We start from the raw sequence: 24183 nt of genomic DNA on the forward strand, positions 1-24183 counted from the left end.
TTGGGCACCTGGACATCCAGACGGGAGTTTGGACGCCCGAAGCAGGGAGTTTCACGGGTTTAGCCGTCTTAGATCACTAAACCCGGTCTGTTTGGGCGCGACATGTGCGGACGCCCAAACACAACTGAATTGTGACATTTGCTTGGGCATCTAAAAAGTCCCGTTTAGACAGGATTTTTAGACACCCAGAAGAATTGAATCGGCCCTGATGTGTCCTGCTCAGAAAACAGCATCATAGAAATAGGTCACTCATAAAAGTTGTCCTTCTGCTATTAATATATCGATATAAAACAATACAAAGAAAAAGTGGGTCAGTTCTCCTTAAACTTTTATGTGGTGATTTTTTGGAACATTAATCCAAATGCTCATGTAACTCTTGAAAACACTGATTTTGCTTTACCTTATTAGTAGTTCTTCATCGTAAAGACTGATACCCGGTAACCATTCAGAAATCTTACAATTTTCCCAGGACGTTTCTGTTGAGGCACCAGGGTTATCTGAGAAGTCAGCGCATGGCACAGTGGCTGCAGCAATTATGGAAAGTTCTTCTAAAATGTTTCCAGTTCTTTGCAAAACTTCCATTGCATGTTGTGCGGCTACATGCTTGTGAATAGTTCTCAGGTCTGTAAACTCTCGTTCACAACAAATCCACCAAATAACATCTTCTTGGTCAGACTCTGGTGACCCAGTTGACTGTAGTTCTTTAACGAAAAGAGCAAATGCCTGCAGATGAAGAATATTTATAAATATTCTTTTCTAAAACACTTTCAATTAAACATTGAATAAATCACAGACAAAATACTACATTCATTTATTTGCAGAGTTGATCAGTATCAGAGAAAGCCATGGTGACTACGTTCTTTTCAAATTTATACTCTACTCATGTAGCTCTGTCCTATCACAAGCTAGTCAGTCTTGCTTCAAATTTTGTACCTCATAACAATCCTCCAACCCACACTGGCTATTTATTACCTCCAACTCTTTCCTCTGCCCTCATCAAGGTTACACAATGACTTTCTCACTGCCAATTGCAAGGGTCGTCTATTATTCCTCATAAGCCTTGATTTTTCAGCTACCTTTGAGAATGTCGACCACCCTCTCCTCCTTAACACCCTCCATGAGTCTGCTGCTTGTGGTTCACATCTTAGCTCCCCAACTGCTCCTTTTCAGTCTTCACCTCCTGTCTGTTCGCACTCCTGCGGCCCTCTTCACTGCACCTGCGGCCACATCCTCACCTTAACTCTAGTCACTTTCTCTTCTGCCTGCCTCCAAGAATCTGCCTGAATGCCCATCTCCTCTGAAATTCACTCCCTCACCCAGTCAGCCTATCCCCCCTACTCACTAAGGTCACTCCCTCCACCTTGTCTCTTTGCCAGGCCACCCTCCAACTGATCACCCTTTCACGTCAGAATGCAAGCTCTCAAACAGGAACCGCCATCATTATGTACTACCCTTATGCCACCCATGCCCAGTCTCCTTGTACCTTTCTGCGACTCTGATACTATTTGCTCAGCCATAGCAGGATCGCTGAGATCTGTTACCTTCCCTCCACCTCCCTGCAAGTCAGTCTGCCCTCACTAGTTCTAGTGAGTTGTCCTTGATATTGTGCACTGTACTTTCGCTATGCTGTGTTATTTGTTTTAACATCTAACATGTATGACACTGTTACAAAGTGTGGTGCCTAATAAATAAACAGTAATAATAATGGCAAGCATCAGTTTCACTAGTGTGCCCCCCCTATCTGAATTTTGCACTGCACTGCAGCCCCACCTCTGTATAGCCACTACTGACGGCAATGATCTGCTGTTATCTAGAAGTGTCAGTAAACCAATAACAAGTAATAAGTCATATTTTGAAGTTAAGGTTCTGAAACTATTTGCACAGTATGTATAAATGTTCAGGTGGCAAACACAATGGGTCTGACTAAGATGCACATGGGCAGTATTCAAATGACATATCACGCCCAATCTCCTTTCTAAAGTGATCCTTTTATCGTGTCCATAGCAATCAGTTTTAGCTGCGTAAAGGGTTATAGGTCTATTTATTAACATTATTTTTACTAAAATAACGTGAAAAAGGGTGTTTTCACACCCTTTACACATTATTTTAGTATCACCTGAATGTACTAAAGGGCATTTGGAGCAGTTTTCATGTAAAACTGCTCCAAACACTTTTTTCACTTTTTTTTAGTAACCCACATCGCATTCTCCATACTTATAATGGGAAATGTGATGTGGGCAAATTTACGGAAAAAAAAAAAAATATGTGAATAAATACTGCAGTGTGCCCTGTGATAATCTCGCCAGCTCAGGCTGACGAGATCACAGGGCAGCACTGCGATAGGCAGGCATTTGCCCAGCTTTCTATGCCCCTGGCAGAGAAAGCTGAGTGGGACCGGGCTCCAGTGATCAGCTATGTGTGTCCGATGGACACACAAGCTGATCAAAGTGTAAAAAAAAAAAAAAAAGTTAAAAAACAAACAAACCATACTCACCTGTCCAGGGTGGCAGCGGCGCATGCGCAGCAGGACATCGGGGTATTTTTTACGAAAGATACCCCGATGATGCTGCAGAGTGTCATTGCAGGGACAAAGCTTGACCACAAAATATGTCCCTGCATGCGATAATTGATACATCCCTGCGATGTAATCAATTATCGCAGTGCGAGTTTGGGTGATTTAATCACCTGTCATCCGCATCCTGGATGCGGATGGTGATAAAAAGGCCCCTTAGTGCGCCTCGCTACCCCCAAATGATGATACCATGTCTGTCAGCAGAAACAGAATAGGTGTGGAAGGAGGCAGAAAGTGGCTATAGTTGCGGAAGCCCGATTTTTAAGGTCCAGATTTATCAAGCTTCGGAGAGTGATAAATTGCACGGCGATAAAGTACCAACCAACCAGCTCCTAACTGCCATGTTACAGGCTGTGTTTGAAAAATGACAGGAGCTGATTGGTTGGTACTTTATCACCGTGCAATTTCTCACTCTTCAAGGCGTGATAAATCTGGGCCTTACTACCTTATGTTAATGCAATAATGTACTGCTAATGCAAGATTCCATGGTGCAAATGCTGGGGAGGGAGCATGTGCAAACGGAAAGCCGTGCCTCCCACTGATTTTACGCAAACTGACAGAACTGTCATCATTATCATCATCACTTGCACCAGCCCCATGCTAGGTGCAAGTGATGTGTCAAATAAAGGCTTCCCTTCCATGTACGCATGACTCGGAATAGCATGGAGCTTTAGCTACACACCCATGACATCACCACTAGTTAGGGCGGTTCCATGCCCTTGTATTGTTTCCACCCCAAAACACCTAATTTCATGAAAAGAAAAGTCTGACTAAATTCTGGCAGACTCAGAAGAAAACAATCATATGCAAAAATTAGTAATTTTGCATCTGGGCATGTACTGTATGCAAACATTCGCCGTTTGCATCCGTGCACAGAGATCCGTCCGACTCAGAGGCAGGCCCTATCACTTCGTCTTTATGATATACATAGCACTGGGATCTGAAGACTAAACGTCATGATACCCAATGGTGTGCAGAGCTATTCACTGCCTAATAGGGCAAAGGAAGGCGCTAGTAGTATCCATCCCACTCCATATATAATCTATCTTAAACATTTGTATATGAGTTTTGTGCACTTCACATGATATTTATGCATTATTAGATCATCCGACAGGGCATTTACAACTCAGTCTGTATTTATGCTACAGAATCAATACCATTTTAAATGAATGACATAATATTGCATGCTTGCTCTAGGCACACAGGATATGATGCCACAGGAAAAAAATGAGCTCTGTAATGGAAAATACCCAGGAGATTGTGGGTGGATGGATGTAAGTGAAGTCCAGAAATAAGTTTTGTATAAAATAAGATATACTTGTACCTAAGATTACTGATAAAGGTAGGGATGAGATTGATACCTGTCCCTGATTAGCTCCTATATGGGAGGAAGTTTATAGACAAAATCGCTAATGTTCACGCATCCCTGATTCTCCACCCTATACTGGACTTCACCACCACCACCACATTCCAGAATCCAGATGTTCATAAACACCTGCAGAAACTTATCTGGCACACACTTAGCACCACAAAATGTCAAATTGCAGCAAGTTGGAAAAGAACCTGCAACACTCATGTTACTCATTAAAATATGGTTAGTAGTATAATCTACCACTACATTATTGGCTGCATTTTACTGGGTTTTCTCTATTGTATACTACAACTTATCTTATTAGCGCATGTGATTACCCCTCCTTCTGTAACCCCATCCACCTTCTATGTAATGCTGTAAACAATCTACTAAAACTTCCTTTTTAAATGTAAATTATATATAAAAGTAGGGTCTGTACTTCCACATTTAGCGTGGTTATGCATAATATCCATATTACATACCTTCTTTTTTGCAAATGTGTACTTCTTTCTTGTATTCACATCTAATGCGGCTTTAAAGGTGCTTTCTGCAGTGGTTTCAACAGAACCATTCAAGTCTACATCAGGAAACCCCAGATCGCAGTATTCCAGCTTACTGCAAGCAGACACTCTCTCTGTTCCATTGCAGCAGGAAGACAGGGACATGTTTCCCAGCAGTCTCTCTCTCTCTCTCACACTCACACACTAGTCTATGGGAATTATAAAAGTATTTGTGTAAGGCACAGGAACTGGGACAGAGAAGGGCTGGCTTATTCACTAGAGACAATACACATAACATGTATTGAGGTGTTATGTGTCAGCTGTGTACAGGATGTGACATTGCACGTGTTACTGACTAGTGTCCTTAGAAGTACAGGCCACACAGATGCTGCATGGGCTAGGATGGGGAGCGTACTACCTGTGCTGCATGCGGCCACCCTGCCACCACCAGGCTCTCTCTCCTGCTTGCCACTGTAACATGTGAATGAAACAGCTGGCTAGTACAGCAGCGTGTCACCCACTCACTGCCGCCCCCCACCCACAGGAAGTGCAATAGCTCGTGGATACTAGGGATCGGCTGCAATGCCCAGCTGGCTGCTCGTGGCCCGGGAGAGAGAGAGCTCTATGCTGCACGAGGCTGAAGTTAGCTTCTTATTCGGCCAGCTTCTATGCTGCTGTGTAATGTACAGTGTCACCTGCGAGGTCACATACAATCGCCCAGCTATCTCTGTGAGGCCGTGCTGCCGCCATACACTGTGCACAGGACATAGATAGATGTCTATAGGCAGCCTCCATCCCCTCCCGGTTTAGGGTAACGGGACATATGGCTGTAACACATAGCAACCACCACTCAACCCCAGGCTTTTATGTTCCAGCCTACTACAGCGCCTTGGTGTTACCCAATAAGTAACACTGTGATACATAAGGGTAGGCACTTGTGCCCAGGAGCCGGGGTGTTAGTGCAGGTCTATGTGCAGCTATTACTGCCAGGCAGGGAACGAGAAGACGTGTCTCTAATACCCTGCGGTCAGGGTCAGGCTCACACTGAGGAGGGTGCTCCCTGCAGCTGTGTGCCACACGCTGCCATATGTGTCATTATCTTCTGCTCTTTCCATTTGCAGTCACTCAGCCTGGACACGTTAATGGGCGTAAGAAATGCTACACGTCATTCATCCCAGCTGATTGCAGATAGAAATAGGAAAAGCAGAGAAAGAAGTGTGTCAGGATAATCGCTATATAGCCCATCCCGGCCACTGTATTCTCCAGTCATTGCCGCTAACTCCATGCCGGGCACCTCAAGTTCTGCAGTTTTCCCACGCTCCCTAAATTCTGCCACTAGGGTATCGGAAGCTCCATCCCTCCAAAACAACAGACCACAGCAGCTGGCTAGAGCGTCTCCCCGTGCCGCTTCTCTTTTGTCGTCACCGGAAGTGATTGCGAGGCGGCTCATACGCTTGCGTGCTCCTCTCGCTGGTTCCGGCAGAGTAAATTCCAGAAGCCAGTGCGGGCTGTTCGCGGAACGAGCCGCTGAAAAGCCAGGTTCTCACCACCCGATTTCCGTTCTTGTCTCTCCGCCGAGCAAGGCCCCCGCACCGCAGCAGCCATGTCCCGAAGAAGGCACAGCTACAAGAGTGACGGTAAGAAACGGCCCCAGCCACAAAGCCGCGCACACGCGTGGTACTAGAAGTCCCAGGAAACCCTGTCAACTGTAGGGGAAGCACGTTGTCTCTACAGCGCCCTGGCCGCTTTATCTCATTCTGGGGCAGATGTATTAAGCTCGGTGAAGTGATAAATTGGAAGGTGCTAACGCACCATCCAGTCAGCTCCTAACTGTCATTTTTCAAACCCAGCCTGTAACATGGCAGTTAGGAGCTGACTGGCTGGTCCTTTATCACCTTCCACTTTATCACTTCACTGAGCTTAATACATCTGCCCCTCTGTCACTTACTGGTTTTATTATGTGTCGATTATTGTAATCCACAATGGGATGTCTATTGTAATGCAGTAGGAACGCACATGCCCGCAGGGATCCAGTGTAGCTGCCAGTAACCCATGTTACGTGGGGGTAGAGCGCTGCTCTGGGCAACAGATGGACATCCTAAATCCACCATCAAATGATGGCTGGGCTTTCGCCATTGAATCTTTCAATGCAGTGGCAATTGATCATCGCATCAAAACAATTTGGTATAAAAACAATTACTGTGTATGATATGTGCAAAAAATACCCTGTTTGCACATGTGCAAAACCTCTGTAGCGCTGCGGGCCGGGGATAGGACTGGTGGTGGGACCATTGAAACACCATCAAATGTTTACCATTCAATGACTGCAGACATTGGATCACTGCCATCGAATGTTAAACCCACTGCCATTGTAATAAAACCATCAATGGCTGCGAACTATCGTGATGTGTTTTCCATCCCTACTCTGAGCCCTAAAGGTGCTGGTGATTTTCTCTGCTTTGTCATACATTTATTGTTGGTATTCTCACCATCTTTCTATATAGCGCGTCACCCTAATACGCTGTACAGACTATTGCTAGCATTTATGGTGCAATGTGGTGCATGGGTTCTCTGAAGGTTAATGCAAGGCGCACCACATTTTAAAGGGCACTGTCTTTGGCATATGTTGTACATTGAGCGCTTGCGTTCTTCCATGGAGAGTGAGTACAGGAAGCAACATTGGGAAGCAGCTGCAATGCCAATGCTCTTGGTATCATTGCATGCTTGTTCTGTTTGGGTGGTTGCAAACCATTTTGTTTTTATTCTCATACCAATGCCGTACTGTTTACTTGCATATATATTGTGCAAGTGTCCTAAGCGCTGGGACAATTGGCTGTGACATCAGGGTTGGCATAACAGTATTTTGTGGTTATAGGGGTAATTCACAGTTGATAAAAGTGTCCACCTGATTTGCCGTACACAACCTTTCTAGTGCTTTGTCTCTAAATATTTAGAAAACTGCATTGGCCGAGGAAATGGCGCATTTTAATACCCCTTAGGTTTATCCTTTTGTGTTGCAATAATATGCATCCTGAAAAAAAAAAAAAACCCCTGGCCGTGAAGGTCAGTATTTACATTTTTTACTCCGCCGGTCAGCAGTACTACACCCTTTGTGACATGGGGGTCTATGTACTAAGTCTTGGATAGAAAGTTCCAGCAAATCGGAGTCTAAATGTCATTTTTCAAACACAGCCTGGGTACACGGTTAAGCTGGGTACACTCTCTAGACCAGGGGTAGTCAACCTGCGGCCCTCCAGTTGCTGTGGAACTACACATCTCGGCATACCCTGCCACAGGTTTGCTGTTGGGATGCTCTAAAATTGTGGCAGGGCATGCTTGGATGTGTAATTCCACAGCAGCTGGAGAGCCGCAGGTTGCCTACCCCTGCACTAGATTATGTGTGTACCCAGCGATATTGGTGACGATGGGACTCGGTGGCGGGTCCAGCTTCGGCAAGTGCTGGCAGCGACGAAAGACCGAGGGTGTGGGGGCCATGCTGCATTCACCAGCGTGGCCCTTGTTGGCGATATCGCTGGATTGACCTGCATGGATGTCCGACGACTTTTGGGAGTGCGCATAGTCAGTGACATAGTGCATTGATGATATCGTGAATGATGTGTTGGAATCTGACACATCATCCATTATGTCTAGTTTGTATATAAGAAACTGTTAATAAAATAATAAATAAATACTCTGCTTTAGGAGCTGATTGGCTGGTACTTTATCTCCGTCCACTTTATCTCTTTCCAGTGCTTAATACATAGACCCCATGGTGTCTTTGTGAGTTTGTCATGGTAACCTGCTGCCCACACGGACAGCTCTTTGTGCGATACTTTGTGTGCATTCCATTATGTATGTGTGCAGAATATAAAAATTTTTTTTCTAAAATCATTGAGTGTGGGACAAGAAAAATTACAAAGTTGGAGGAAAAAATAGCAAAAAATATCAATAGATCAATGAAAGTACATTTCCCCAAAGTTCCAAATTGTTCAGATGAGCACAAATGAAAACTCTATTCTTGTCTTTACACTTATGGGTTTGGATAGCATTTGAACAAGAAGTTGATTATGCAATCTCATTATCTTTTGTTTGTTTTCTTCTTTTCAGGAGGGCAGCCTCACAAGAGGCAAAAGACTTCAGAATCCGTTGTTATAGAGAACCGGTTAGAGTCATTGATATGTCTGGTTGGACAGAAGGTGATATGCTTTTTGTAATTAGAGTGTGATATTTGTATGTAAAAGTACTCTTAAATAATAATTTATAACATTTGCCCAGAACCAGTAGGTACTTGGTATTCTGTGATGTTCTGTTAAATCCTGTATCATATTTCTTTGCTGCCAGAATTGTTAATGACACTTGTATATTTCAGTTGCCAGCTGATTGCTTTGTAATGAAAGTATCAAAGAAAACTCCTGTTTATATTGGTATTTTAAGCCAACCTGTTTTTTTTTTTTTATCAGAATACTTTTTCAGTTGAGAGCAATTTAGAAGGATTGGCTGGTGTTTTGGAAGCTGATTTGCCAAACTACCAAAGCAAGATCTTGAAAATTTTCTGTGCAGTGTAAGTATATGTTTCTATACCTATACTTGTCTAAAGGTTTACTTGCTAACATATTTAGAGCTCTCCCAAGTAAGGAAAGTGTTTTGGGCAGATTCCTACTTTCCACCATAGGGGAAAGCAGCAGAAATAATGTGGGGGGGAGGGGGGAGTTGGTTCTCATCTTAAGTGAGCGAGTCTGTTGACAGTGTTGGGTAGATAAACGTGTTTAAATCTGTTTGTTTATTTTGGCATTTAATTTCTGTGAACAAGTCCCCTCGTACTTCAAAAATATTAAAACCTAATTGCTCTGTTCCTTTGGGGGAGTGGGCTTTAGTTCAATACAATGTGGCCTATATTTTATATTTGACATTAGATTAAGAGTTTCTTTCATAAAATGCAGTGCTCGGTGTTTGCCGGAGAAAATGACTGTCTACACTACATTGGTGGGACTACTGAATGCCAGGAACTACAATTTTGGAGGAGAATTTGTAGAAGCTATGATTCGTCAACTCAAAGAAGCAATAAAATCTAATTCATACACAGAGGCTACATACATTGTAGGTTACTACTTATTTATTATATTTTGGACAGTTGGGCAACAATATTTTTGATACTTAAATGAACCACTTATAGGTATATTCAATACCTGTCGGATCCTTTCCGACAAGTCTGTATTCAGTGCCGCAGCCAAACCTGACAGTTTTGGCTCGTCCCGACACTGCCAATCCGACTTCTTTAAAAGTCGTATTGACATTGTCAAAAATGGGGTAAAACCTGTCCGGTTTGGCAGCGCTTCCGACAATACACACGGCTCGGCGAATGTAGCCGTCGATCCGCGTGTATTCCGACAAGATGGAAATTCCAGACTATTGAATAGGTCGGAACCCATTCCGACCTAAATCTGTCGGAAGCTGCCGTCTTTCCGACAAGATGGCAACTTCTGACACTTATTGAATATACCACTTAGTGTTTATTCTAGCACCCTGCACCTGACACAACCCGTGCAGTTCCTATTTACTGCCTAGGGTGTCACTTTCTGCTCTGGTGCTTCTAGCACACTCTGGCTTGTATCTCAGCACTGTCCCGTAGTGTCTGTGTGCCTTTTAAATAAAAAAGCTACAACTAATGGATAACTACAGCAATTTCATTATTTGGAATCTAACATTTTTCATATTTATCAGCTTTTGTTTAAAATACTTATGTTTTAAATAATATGCAACAATATTATGACTTCTAAAACATTTTTCTGTTTACACTTTGAAATAAAGGTCCGCTTTCTATCTGATATTGTGAATTGCCATGTTATCGCAGCCCCCTCCTTGGTAGCCATGTTTGAAAGTTTTGTTGCCGTCACTCAAGAAGAAAATGTTCCCCAGGTAAGAGATTTCATTGAAAGCTAAAATTTCATTCTGAGTTTATTTCTAGGGCAACTACCAAACTTTTGCAGTACTCTTGTAGAAGTACTACTCCTGAAAGGCAGCTTGCTTTCAAGTGCATAAACAAAAGCTACTAACCTTCACAAGTGTGTACATAGTTTAGAGTTAATGAAGATCTAGATTTGATTATAATTTAAGTAGTTTTCCTATAAATATATGATCTTCACCTAAACAATCATGTGGATTGAAAGGGTCCTATAGTCGCATATACACAATCCTAGTCTTTTTGACCACAGTAAATTCTGTTCCAAATTATTATCTCAGTGGTTTAATGAGTGGAGCCCTTGGTACTGTAGAGGGGATCTGTCACCTGATAGATTCAGTGTAACTTGGACGTAACTGACATTGAAAAACTATGATTTCTGATCGTGTGGCTATAAATTATGAATAAAGGGGTTAAGAATTAAGAAAGGGGTGCTAATTACAGGGTTGTCTGGTTTAAATCGCCTTGGTTTGAGGGTTTTTTGGGGTTTTTTTTTTTTAATGTGTTTTTTTGTTAAAGTAATCCCCCTGATATTATTTCTCGTTCTTGTTGCTTTTGGATTCATTTTGAGTGAGCTGAACTAATGCAGTAAATTCACCTACACACACACAGCAGAGATATAGGGAGGGTGGGAGAGTGAACCAGATCGGAGAGGTACTAAATCTGCCTAGTATCAGTTAAGACTCCATGAACATCTCTCCTAACAATCCTATAGGACACGAGAAAACCACAACTAACATTCTCAATCTTAAAGGGTAAGCAACTCAAGCACATTAGAGGCAATATACAGAAAAACACTTCATGTTTATTTCAATTCAAAATCTTCAGTCCCATTGAGAAGTTTCAGAGTATACTTTGGGCGATACTCAATTGTTACATCTCGCCCAATCTCCCGTCTAAAGTGACAGGAGATAGCGTTCCAATATTCAATTGTTCGGGTTTTTATTTTTTTTATCATGCCCATAAGTTAGTGCATAGGCGGCTAGACCTGACCAAAACTAATGGACGCGATGCGAAAAGTCCTGTTTGAGCACTCAAACAGGTCACTTTTCGCTCATTTCAGCTTGCCACCCCCAGCAGCCGATCACACCCGAATGGCGCAACAATTGAATAGCTCCATTGAGCGCCATTTACTGGCTGCCAGCGCAGATAACAATTGAATATCACCCTTCGTACATTTTAATATGTTTAGTCTGTCTACATATATTCAGATGTAATAGGAGTAAGCAGTAAACAACTGGTTATGTTGAAAGATGTAAAATAATATCAAAGCCTAATAACTTTGGATCGTTAATGTTGGAAAGCGTTAAAACATGTTTGATTAAGGTATCTAATACATGGGTATATTCAATGATTGTGGGAAACTTTCCGACAAAGCAGTATTCAATGAACAGAGTTAATTTCTCTGAGGGAGAGCTGTCACTCTGGTGAAGACAGAGGCCCTCTCTTCCCCCGACACCCCTCCCATGCTGCCGCCCCCAGCCCTGGTCTGCTCCGGTACCGCCTCCTGCCTATACCGCCACCCTGGTCTCCCTCCATTGTTGGAAACTGGGCCAAAATCTGTCTGATTTGGCCACATTTCCGACAAAATCACGTGGATCCGTGGCTAATCCGCCGAACCACGTCTTTTCCGACAAGTCGGGAATTCCCGACTTGTCGAAAAAATGAAGCCTCATTGAATAGGTTGGAACCCCTTCTGACCTAAAATAGTTGGAAACTGCAGTCTTTCTGACAAGACGGCAGTTTCCGTCTTAAATTGAATACCCCCCCTTAGCAATGTTTCACAATATTAATATAATAATACCCCAACCCTGGTTAATTACTAGCACAGTGATAGTGACCCGCATATTGAACATAATTTCATAGTTCTGGCTGCAGCCATCATTTGAGGAATATTGAACTAAAACATGTTGCACATATGCTATGTGGAGTAATCGTTAAGGAATATTTGTAAAAAGGTTGTTTATTTGCCTCTAATCTTTGGCTGCAAGCCTCGCCAACCTTTTTACGAACACAGCCTACATACTGTATACTAAATATAATAATAAAGCTATGTATTATAGTATGTTCATTTTGATTTTCAGTTGGGATATGATTTTTAGTTTTACGTTTTGATCTGCTCAAGTATACAGTTTGTGTGGTTTTTTTTTTTTTTTTTTTTTTTTTTTTAAAGCTGTTGAGTAGGGTTGTGGTCAATTTAATGAAGTTCTGCTTAACCACTTGCCTGGCATGGCTGCATCAGATGCGACCACACCAGGCAGTGCTTGATCTGACCTGGTCCCACAGGATGCGACCAGTCAGATAAAGAGTTAGCAGTGGCAAGGAAGATAAACATCACTCTGCTGCTGCTCTCAGAAAGACCGGAAGGACCCTCTGCCTCCCTGCACCCTCCCCTCAGTGTTGTCGTGCAGCTGATCAGTCAGCATGGCAGCCTCCCATCCAGCAGTTACCCAGCAGCTGTCTTAGGGGTAAAAAGTAATGTTGCAATGTTACCGACCGATGTTTGAGAAAATTATTATTATTTTTTTTTTTGTGGTGGGGGGAATTATATAGACAGATATAGATAGATACAGATATATAATGTCTTTTATTATTTTATTTTTTAACTAAAATCATTACGTTTTGGGCACCCACAATATAATTTCCCCTATTTATAGCTCTATAAACGTAATAATATCCAAATTGTTTTCCACTTTTAGGTTCGTGCCGATTGGTACGTGTTCGCTGTCCTTTCCTCCCTGCCATGGGTTGGAAAAGAACTGTATGAGAAGAAGGATGTTGAGATGGATCGTATTTTTTCACAAATCGAAAGTTACCTCAAGTAAGTTCAGTTTTAAAGATAATTCCACTGATCTCCTCTTTACCTGACCCCTCTCAGGCCAGCTAACAGAAATTTGGGAGATTATGTCCCTCCTTGTAATATTTAAGAGAAGCAGTCGCCCAACCACCCGACTCGCCTTGCTGTCAGAACCAGCTCTTTTTATTGTCGGGAACTGATTGTGTTCATGTCACCTTCCCCTTCTCCTGGCTTTCAACAAAGGAAGAAGGATCTTTGCTATCGTTCTGCTCGGGTATATAGTATTTTCACTAAAGGCCAGAGCGAATGCTGAGCCCTTTACCCCATTCTAGTGTTTTCCACTGAATTCTGAGAAAGTGATTTAATAAAAGTAGTAAAAATCCATTTTATGGAAAAAAAAATTCTTCAGGACCCAATAGGGATGAGGCGACTCCTTAAGACTACAACCAACTCTCCCTGTATACATAAGTTTAATAGGCATACTATCAAGTGTTAAGGTTATGCTTTTTAGGGTCACAGTCTAAGCTGCCTTTTTGATTAGCACTCTTGGTGTTCTAGAATTGAGCCATGCAGATTAACTACAGTGTAAAATCTTGTGATGTGCTTATCAGCGAGCTCCAGCCATGGGTTCAAGGCCCTGCCTACAGCCTTCCTTCTGTCCTACCCCCATCCCAACAACTTAAGTATTCCACAGTCATGTGACCCTTGCCTCATCAATGTAACTCATGACTAAATTGTTTTTGGTTCTTACTATTATAGCTCTTTCTTTATTATAAGTAGACTCGTTGCACCTTGACCATCCTTTATCACCTATTTAGGAAACGTCAAAAGATCCATTTGTCAATGTTGCAAGTATGGTCAGCAGACAAGCCTCACCCACAAGAAGAGGCAAGTGGGTTTTTATCAAAGCTATAGTTTATAGATGACCTAAACTGTATATTTTCTATAATGTAGGCTCTCTTGTTTCAGTACCTTGATTGCCTGTGGGCACAGATTCAAAAGATGAAAAAGGATCATTGGCAGGAAAGGCATATATTGCGCCCATATCTTGCCTTTGACAGCATATTATGTGAAGCCCTGCAGCACAATCTACCACCTTTCACACCACCACCTCACACAGGTGATTCGATCTACCCCATGCCAAGAGTCATTTTCAGGATGTTTGACTACACAGACGCACCAGAGGTAACTGACATTTGTGCTGTATGTGTCCAGACACCTAGGGGTATATTTTCTAAAGTGCAGGTTTTTAGAAGTGGAGATGTTGCCCATAGCAACCAATCAGATTCTACATATTTATCTAGCACCTTCTAGAAGAAGATAGCTAGAATCTGGTTGCCATGGGCAACATCTCTACTTATAAAAACCTGCACTTCAGTGAACATACACCCTAGAATCTGTACGGTAGTACACATACCAATCTTCTGTTTTTTGCTCATTTTTAAATGTGGATATCTAACTTTCCTAGTAGTGTCCCTGAGATTTTATCAGGGCATTGACAAGGTGTTCTGTGTTATGGAACGTTGGAGACTTGCTGTACTTTGCTTTGTCATTGTAGGGTCCAGTAATGCCTGGAACTCATTCTGCAGAGCGATTTGTCATAGAGGAAAATCTCCACTGTATTATTAAGTCACATTGGCGTGAGAGAAAAACATGGTAAAGTAACCTCACAGTAATTGCGCTTTCTGTTTTTGAAAGTGAAAATATATATATATATATATGTGTTTTAATCCTCCATGCTTGTTCTGTGCATTACTGAAGCACTACATAATCATGTATTTGGGTGACAAGGTTGCAACACCAATAAAATTATATATATATGTTGTCTGTATTTGGTACTGAGGACGGGGCGTAAGCTCCGAAACGTCACGTCTACCTTGAATACAAGTTTATTTTGCATATACAAGCCTCCAGTGCCGTTTCTTGGGGATCTACACGTTGTTTGATATCCAGGCACGGGGCGAAGCTGTTACATTTGGATGGAAGTGCCGGCTGCTATAGAACATATATATATATATATATATATATATATATATATATATATATATATATATATATATATATATATATATATATTATTCTCTCTCTCTCTCTCTCTCTCTCTCTCTCTCTCTCTCTCTCTCTCTCTCTCTCTCTCTCTCTCTCTCTCTCTCTCTCTCTCTCTCTCTCTCTCTCTCTCTCTCTCTCTCTCTCTCTCTTTCAGGCTTGGTCAACCTGTGGCTCTCCAGATGTTGCGGAACCACATTTCCCAGCATGCCTTGCCGCAGTCTTGCTGATAGGGAATACTAAACTTTGGCAAAGCATGCTGGGATGTGTATTTTCACAACAGCTGGAGAACCACAGGTTGGCCATGCATTCTTTCTCGGTCCACTAGAGGGCACAGGGACACTGGAGTGTGACTTATTGGTATCTGGGCTATAAATTGTCCAGCCTGCAAGTGGGAAGTATCTGGCCTATAAAAAGTTTTAGCCAGCCAAAGACTGTGAAATATCTGGCAGGCAAAAAAACATTTGTGTCCAGCCAGCAAGTGGGCAGTATCTAGGCTATTAAACAATGTGTCCAGCCAGCATTTACCCGTAATGAGTAAGTTGTTTGTCTTCTTATTTAAGACACAACAGTTGAAGGTTTAAGCAAATATGAGTACATACAATTTTTTTAGCTTCATTTACGGTGCTTTCAGATGTTGCCGCCTCATTTGTCTAAATTGTCTGAAGTTCGATGCTAAGGCAAGATGCTAATTGAACATAAATAGATCCGTTCTTCATAGAATCTACAAAACTATGCATTATAATTTTGTAACATGTGCTAACCAGTCTCAGTCTACATCTTGCTGGTGAATGGTCAGACCATCGTAAAATTTGTTCTGATATTAATGCTACTGCTTAAGATAAAATGTATGATGCAAAGACACTTATTAGCCAGCTAGAAGCAAGATTTACTAATATGCCAGTCATTTCCTGACATTACTGGGACGCCTTGATCACCTGGTTGGAAAAATCTTCTGGGGAGAACATTGTTTCCATTTGTAAAGGGAATATGCTAGCGCTATATAAGTAACTTAATAAATAAATGTTTATTGCTTTTTCATTTATAGTGCGGCACAGCTACTTAGCTACGCTGGAAAAAATAAGATTCCATTAAACTACCACATTGTTGAGGTATGTGTATCATGTATTATCATTGGTAGCTCAATGTGTATTTTAGTAATCTGAATGTCTTAATTAAAAAAAGTAAAAATAAAGTGAATTATGTTTTGTTTGAGTATAAAACACAGCAATTTGCTTTGGTACTGCAATATTGAAAAAGGGTATTAACATAAGGCTTGACGTTTTTCATAGAGTAAGTCCAATAAAAGGACTGAGCCTTTTGGAGTCTCTTTAAACAAAGAAACTTGTTTTTTTCTATAAGGGTTTGTAGGAAAAATGATGGTATTGGGGAAGGGATGACGAGGAAAGGAGGACTGGATTCCAGGGGCACTGAAGTGTATGACCATTGTATACGGAGATTAACTCTAAGTACGTTTTGTGTGTGTATAACTATATAAAATGGTGGTTTAATAAGTGCGATAACAAGACCTCAGGCGTGTAATGGCCTCTATTCTAATTTACTGCCAGGCCAGAGCAGGTAGGCCAATGCTTCCCCTCACGGACTTTAGACTGCATCTCATATCTGTTATACTGTACCACCATCAGTTGCAAGATCGCAGGGCAGGTGGTAACATGATCAAACATTGAGGTGCGTAGTGTGGTCAGATTTCTTCATCTTAAGGACACATCAGCAGCTGAACTTCACCTGCAATTTGTCTGTGTATGGTGATAACGTCATGTCACGGAAACAGGTTTGGGTTTGTCCTAGCCCAGCACATCATTTATCTGGGTCGCTGCTTGGACGGCATTAGCCTAAAGTCTTTTTACCAAAATAGAAGATTTCTGGCCATTAAAAGAATAGTTGAAAATTCAGTTCTCCATTGCAAGCGGCTAATGGAAAGAGTGGTGTTCTGTTTCAGAGTGGTGCAGTTTGACCTTGAACCCAAATACACATTCTAGCCATGTTTTTAAGGTCCAACATTCTTTTGTCAAATATGTTCTCCAACTGCCTCCAGAGGCTTGTCATACCATCAAGGGGAGCCATTATATAATTATGCCCATGAATGCAATCCTTCTGAGTGTTTGGTCATTTAACTAAGCAAACCTATCTATAAAAATTGTACATTGCAGTTTATTCAGTGTATCCACATTGTTGGCTTACTGCAAGTCTTTGTTAAAGCTTCAATGTAGAAGCAGAATTAGTCGGGAGGTCCGGGACACCACCAGCATAGTCTGCTGTTTAGCTCCTCTGCTGTTCATTTGGCATCTGCCATTTATAGCACATCCAGCAGCTGCACGGCTCTTGTCCTCTGTATCTGGATTAAGCAGCCATCAAGCTTGCTACAGCTTGTCTGGAAACCTCTTCGGTAATCTCCCAATATATCATGAGTACAGACCTCATGCATCACATTGCAACAGTTTGTTGTCTTGGTGAAACACTTGAGGTCCTTACCTCAGGAGTTTTCATTCAATGCCAGACCTTTTGGATCATATAATTGTTCTTTTGCACTTATAGACTTGAAGAATAATAATGGGACTTACCAGTAGATTGGAGCTGTTATTTACCTTAAACTCTTTTTATATACAGTTATTCAGATCAATTTGATCTTTTTTCTTTAAATGATGTGTACGCATATACTTTAATAGTCATTCCTAACCGGTTAGGTATTAAATTAATCATATACTGCTATTATGAAGTGCTTTATATTGTATCACATTTCAAGTGTCTTGATTGCTTTTTCTGCTATGTCAAGTTCTAATTAAGAGTGCTGTACCTTCATTTGTTTTACTGCAAGGAGTTACCTGGAGCTTTTTTATGATGAAGTAACGGCCAATATATTCTGCTGGGCAGGAATATATCCTGTCAAGATGAACAGTTTTCTTCTTAGGGGTAGAGAATTGGGAAGTCTATTTTGTGAGCCAGCATGCCATTCATCTTCGGGAATGTTTCTTTACCCAGAGGGGTGGCAAAGCTCCAGATTGTGGAAAGTTGGGGTCGATGTGTTGGCTACTCAGCTGAGTCATGAAGTTACTCAATACTGTGCAAAAAACCGATGTGAAAGTATTACTAGTGGATACAGTAGACAGTCCCATGTATTTACCACTACGCTTTTTCGGTTACTCAATCAAGTGGGTATCCCACTAATTCTGGTAGAGACCGATCCTACCGAGAAGTCTCTGGTATGCAGACATTCTAATCATGTTGGCTATACCTTTTGGGGCTGCCCTTTTAAGATAAGACGAAGTCGAAATCCATTTTACCACCAAGACTCTGTTGACTTTAATGGTGTGGTGGTTGAAGCAATGGAGCCAGGTGACAAAGTTTTGTGTGTGGGAGCATTCCTTTCATTTGGCATGACTCTTGCCCTTATTACTGCCTGGCCTAAACAGTGGCTTAAGATTGTCCTCTCTTAAAGTCTAGGTTTTGGCCCAGTCTATTTTGTTTCAAAGGAAATTAAATTGCATCCCTGAGGTTCTGGCTTTTCTATAGGGGATGGCTGGCCAAACCAGTCAAGATCTACCAACAGTTCATGTTTTCCAGGCCTCCTGGAGATCTGTAGAATTGTTGGTTAAGAATGAATGCAGCACATCGTAATTAGTAATGACTACACCTGTGGAAAATGTGAACTGTTGGTAGATCTTGAGGGCTGGTTTGGCCAGCCCTGCTATAGGGGATTCTTCTCATTCAAAAGCCTCATGTCTCCCAGGTGTTCATTGAGACCTAAACTTGGTCCTTCTTTAATCTAAACTTTAAATTACCAACCTGAAATGTTTACTTGGTTTGTTTAAGTTGTTAGTATAATTAGCTACTGCCCCTGCAAAGAGGGCATCTTAATGTGCTGCCCAATCTTACGTTGACCATATTTGGTCATGGGACCTAAAAACCTTTGTTTCTCCTAAGAGAGTGTCTTAATTCTATCAGCATTAAGATGAAGAATCTCTCTACCTCCTCCTTGTGATCAGAGCATTGCAAGTCTATGTAGATTGTTTTCATTGCGTAGGACAGATAGCTGAATACTCCATTGATTGCACACGAGGATAGGCAATGATATAACTGGATGGATTATGGCTCTCATCAGACATGGGTATATCTCAAAGAAAACTCTGGCTCTAGATAACTCTTTGGCACACGTTGATGGCACCTCCTGGACAGCATTGGAATATTCCCAAGATTAGCAGTGTCCCTTTTTAAAATAGTTTAAAACCATCACTTAGAATCCATTTGGGAGGACACTGCTTACTTTGTGATGTAGAATGTCCTGGGCTGAACTGAATTTTAAGGAACAAACTGACAAGTGATATACTAAGGACGTAAGAGAACGCCAGTGTTAAATTTAAAACCAACTTGAACAGAATCTTTATACTACACCTAAAACCATATAGCCTGATTTTAATTTGCGCTAGACCACCTATTTTTTATTGTGTGTATTACAGTGCATTACAGGTTGGCACTAGGTTGCAGCTGCATTTCTTTTGGAGCGCTGAACTTATGATATACTTTCTACTGCTGTATGAGTAGGCATTTCAGTAAAGCTAAAAGCTTGTTAAGCACCCTTTTCCTCCACTCTACACACATCAAGCAAATGGTGGAGATTAGTTTACAGACAAAGCCCATATGATTAAACAGAGCAAGCAATCAAACAAACAAACAAGAACAACAAAAATATTCCTTGAAAAAATGTGAAAACTATGTGTTCCTGAAAGGGCATCCAAGAAATTGATTTAACAATAAATCCAAAAATCCTAGTTTTCTCTGAGTCTGATTATTTATACACTAATGCTATAAGGCTTTGGGCTTTATGATCGTATCACCTATCCACATATCAGACATTTCAAAAGTTAGGTAGAATGGTCAGGTGTACTGTTACATATATTTATAGGTAGAGTTGGTAGGTGCATTTAAGATGTATTGTGCTGTTAAGCTAGGGTAATAATGTCTTTGTTTTCACATTCATTTAAAGTTCATTTTCTTTTTTCCTCTCTTGTATAGATCATCTTTGGTGAATTGTTTCAGCTTCCTGTACCACCACATCCAGAGGTCATGTACACATCACTATTAATTGAACTTTGCAAGCTACAACCAGGATCTTTACCACAAGTGGTATCCTTTTTTTTCTTACAGCTGTAGATATTGGTTTCAAAACTGAAGGTTGTCCTCACTTTTGTTTTGTTTTTTTCTGGATAACCTGGTTCCACCTGACCACTCAATTCTTATTTAAATTCATGTTTGCGGAGAGATGTGTATCCCAGCAGTCATTAGGAGTTGGCTTTAGGAGTATCCTAAAAAGTTTATTAACAAAAAATTAAGTGGTTGATTTAAAAGATATCTGTACAGTGGATTTTTAACATTTTAATGCGACAGGACATGTGTATCTGGCACTGTGTATGTGGGGACGTGTATCTGGCACTGTGGGGCATATGTGTACTGGCACTGGGGGCATATCTGGCACTGTGGGGCATATATCTGGCACTTTTGGAGCCCTGTGTATCTGGCACTGGGGGGCGTATGTGTATCTGGTACTGTTGGGAGCATATGTGTATCTGGCACAGTGGGGGCACACATTTTTTGGCGTTTTTATATGTATGTGGCACTGTACAATATGACTAAAAATGCGGTTATGACACAAGGTTATACTCCTACAAATGTCATACCGAAAGGTGTGTGCACAAAAATGGGGTGTAGTTTTATGACCACTAGGCCACGCACCCATTTTTTGCACGTGTGCCTTAGGCGAACGCATTATAGTGGCTCTTATCCTTGACTACAGATCTTTTCTCTGGCTCTTTGCCTCTGACTGGTTGGCCATCCCTGCTCTAAGTTGTCAGGGTCGAGGCAAACTGCCACAGTGGAGACTTAACAAAATCATTGGGGCTACTCTCAGCCTATGTGCCATGTGTAGTTAACCTGATATAACTGACTTTGCAAGTAAACTACCAACTGCACATGGTGTACAGAGATCCCAGTTGTATCTCAGACATGTGGTACTGTTCCACACTATATACTCCAGAGGGTCACCGCTCTTTCTTATCATGCTTAGGGGTTCTATGTACTAAGTCTTGGAGAGTGATAAAGTACCAACCAACCAGCTCCTAACTTATTTTTTTAGCAAACTTCACTTCAGAGCCGATTGACTGGTACTTTCTCCAGCTGCTGTGTGCTTAAAAAAAAAAGTTAGTAGATAGTTAGTACTTTACTCTCTCCAAAGCTTCGTACATAGAACCCAGAGTTTATTAAGATAAGGTGGTACGTCATATGGTTCTTTAGTTAAGACGGAACAATGTTTCTGGCTTTTGCAATCTGAGCTTGTGGTAAAAACCCTGGGTGTTGCTACATGAATACTAAGCAAGTCTTGTAAATACCAGGCATGGTAAAACTTGAAATTTGTTTTAAGAATTTACATATTAAAGAAAAGTTCACCTTGATCTCATTACCAAGCTTTATTTAGCGATTAGTAAGTTGGTCATGTAAAACCTATTGTAGATTGTAATTTACCTCTGCCCTCTAAACTGTTTGGTTCTGTGCCTGTCTAGAATTTGGGGTATTTGCAACACTCGGGTTCATTTAAATGTGCAGTGCACAGATCGTCTCAATTACTAGTTACAATGGTAGGATAATCTAGCTTGGTGTTTTCTTACACGTTATATGGCAAAAATAGGGTGTTTCTACCCTAATAAACCCTTGTAGTATTAGGGTATGAGGTCTTATGGGAGCCTCATAGCTGAATATACCCCTTTATGGTCTTGTTTTAGTATTATGGATTCACTTTGATCACCAAAGTTGTGCTCTTCTCTTCTTCCCCTCTGTTACATTTTGCATCTCCTGTCCCTCGGAGTTTTGCCAAATGAAATATACATGGACACTTAATGCTTTGAGAATTAACTTCCTGTGCACCTATTGATTATTTCTACACATTTTTTTTGGAATGGTTCAAACATCATGTAGCATTTTGCAGGGAATATTTTAGTCCTGCACATCAGTACTTGCCCCATTGGCGCTTACAATCAATATTCCCTAACATACACACTAGGGTTTATTTTGTGGTCAGATGCTAAGTAATTTTAAAATATAGACAGTACCTTGGTCAAGAATTTAGCTCATAACCTCAGTGCGGTGAGGCAGTAATGCTAACCACAATGTCACCGTGCTTTCCATGAGTGATAGTGGTTACTAGTTTCCACTTATGGAAGCGTCATGTCAGGTGGTTGTCAGTATTTAAGAATACACTTTTTCCACTAATGCCGCCAGCTTCTTTCTCTTTCATCCATCTGGGGGACGCTGCGCCATTACTTGTGGGTTAGAGGTGTGTGGTTGTGGAGTTTGGCACAGAACTATTAAAACCTGACTCCTCCCCCCTCTAACCCCTCCCATCTCCTTCCTGTCTAGCCAGTACCTCAGTTTTTGTTTTGTGCCTGTGGAGTACAGACACGGATTTTTTTCTCTGAAGATTTTAGTTAGGTTTTTTTCTTATTTTATGATTTGAGTGCCTAGTCCCTGTATACAGGTGACAGGTACTACTAGAGTGGGGTTAGATAGAAGTCCCACTCTATAATCTGCTGCTGGAGGTCACCATACTTCGGTCACTGGGGCTGGATTCCTATTTCTAAGAAGTCGGCAGTGAGAAGGTACAGGATAGACACAATCTGTCTCTGACAGTATTGGTCTATCCTTCCCTATATCTATCTATATTTTTCATATAGATATATATATTTGATTTTATTTTTATTACTTGAGTGTCCCCCCTCCATCCCTCCCCCCCCCCCCCCCCCAACCTCCCGCACAAGCATTTATTTATTTCTGCTACAGGGGGGTCACCTCTGAGTAGCCCGGGAGAGTGGTGAGTCACTCCCTGGGGGTTTACTAGATGCTGCCGAACAGAGCCGCTGTAAGTAGCGGCGCGCGGGAGCCACTACCGATCGAGCCGCTGTACATAGCGGCGTGCGGGAGCCACTGCTAGAACAACAGATGCTGTAGGTAACGGCACCCGGGAGCCGCTTCCCGAAGAGACACGCTGTATGTAGCGGTGCGCGGGAGCCGCTACCCGAACACAGAATCTGCAGACTTCCGGTTATAGCGCGCCTATGCTGAGCTACCCGGCGCTTACTTGCTTCAAAGAAGGGATTCCCACCCTGCACTACCTCACACACTCTGATCCAGCGTCTACAGAGCCGGGCGCCATTTTCTCCAGAGGCAGTACGGGGGACGCGGTGCAGCACACAGCACACAACTTGGAAAATGTTTCAGTACTACTCACCCTGTTTATTCAGGGGGGATCACCTAACAGCAAGTATACTTTGGGGGCATTGTGTTATTCTATACAGAGATCTGTGGTATAGAGGGACCTGGGTTCAATCCTAGTGTCACCTAGAGGATTTCTATTAAAGTTAACAGTATTTGTTTCAATATAAATTACACAGTATGCTTCACAATACTGTCCACTACTCTACTGTGTTTATAGTTCTTTGGTAGTGCATTTGTTTAAAAAAAAAAAAAAAAAAAAAAGACAGATCTACAAGGGGGAAGACACCCTCGGGGGTTTAAATTGCCTGCGTACAATGTGAACGGACATGTTCTGGTGCATCTGGGGTGGTCCAACAGGGAAGTTCTGCGGACCTGTCTCTGTGGACTCAAAAAATATGGGCACATGTATTACTAATTTAACTCAATCCCTAAACAAGTTTATAAACTCTGCCGGCAGTTTTTCTGATACAACACTGCCACAACCGTTGCCCGCTATAACTTTATGGGGGAGGAGTTGGAGTCATTTCCATGGGAAAATGGGGACGTAGACCCAGAGTGGGACGAAGTTTCGGTCTGGGAAAGTGATTGGTCTAATAACTCAGGTGTTAGAGTGCTGATAGACACCATCCGTCAGACTATTACTAACAGGGATATTTTAAAGGAGCCCTAACTTAAGCC

The 24183-nt window shown here is 41.8% G+C and overlaps 2 protein-coding genes across 3 annotated transcripts in view; one reads left to right on the forward strand and one right to left on the reverse strand.

Moving 5' to 3' along the window:
- TSTD2 (thiosulfate sulfurtransferase like domain containing 2) overlaps nucleotides 1-5869 on the reverse strand; it is a 47289-nt gene extending 41420 nt beyond the window's left edge. The window contains exons 1-3 of one of the 2 annotated variants that reach the window (XM_063914242.1): nucleotides 5718-5869; nucleotides 4406-4632; nucleotides 401-723 (exon numbers count right to left, since the gene is read on the reverse strand). In XM_063914242.1, coding sequence (XP_063770312.1) covers nucleotides 401-723; nucleotides 4406-4588 — 506 coding nt within the window. In that variant the 5' untranslated portion in view covers nucleotides 4589-4632; nucleotides 5718-5869. Of the gene's footprint in view, nucleotides 1-400; nucleotides 724-4405 lie in introns of both variants that reach the window. The other variant, XM_063914241.1, reaches the window with a different exon arrangement.
- Nucleotides 5870-5891: 22 nt separating this feature from the next.
- NCBP1 (nuclear cap binding protein subunit 1) overlaps nucleotides 5892-24183 on the forward strand; it is an 89047-nt gene continuing 70755 nt past the window's right edge. Inside the window, exons 1-11 of the mRNA XM_063914240.1 lie at nucleotides 5892-6060; nucleotides 8531-8619; nucleotides 8884-8984; nucleotides 9364-9520; nucleotides 10232-10339; nucleotides 13082-13203; nucleotides 13998-14067; nucleotides 14149-14364; nucleotides 14738-14835; nucleotides 16274-16337; nucleotides 20257-20367. Coding sequence (XP_063770310.1) covers nucleotides 6027-6060; nucleotides 8531-8619; nucleotides 8884-8984; nucleotides 9364-9520; nucleotides 10232-10339; nucleotides 13082-13203; nucleotides 13998-14067; nucleotides 14149-14364; nucleotides 14738-14835; nucleotides 16274-16337; nucleotides 20257-20367 — 1170 coding nt within the window. The 5' untranslated portion in view covers nucleotides 5892-6026. The remainder of the gene's footprint in view (nucleotides 6061-8530; nucleotides 8620-8883; nucleotides 8985-9363; nucleotides 9521-10231; nucleotides 10340-13081; nucleotides 13204-13997; nucleotides 14068-14148; nucleotides 14365-14737; nucleotides 14836-16273; nucleotides 16338-20256; nucleotides 20368-24183) is intronic.

Source organism: Pseudophryne corroboree, chromosome 1, assembly GCF_028390025.1.
Source record: "Pseudophryne corroboree isolate aPseCor3 chromosome 1, aPseCor3.hap2, whole genome shotgun sequence".
NCBI classification, from domain to species: Eukaryota; Metazoa; Chordata; class Amphibia; order Anura; family Myobatrachidae; genus Pseudophryne; species Pseudophryne corroboree.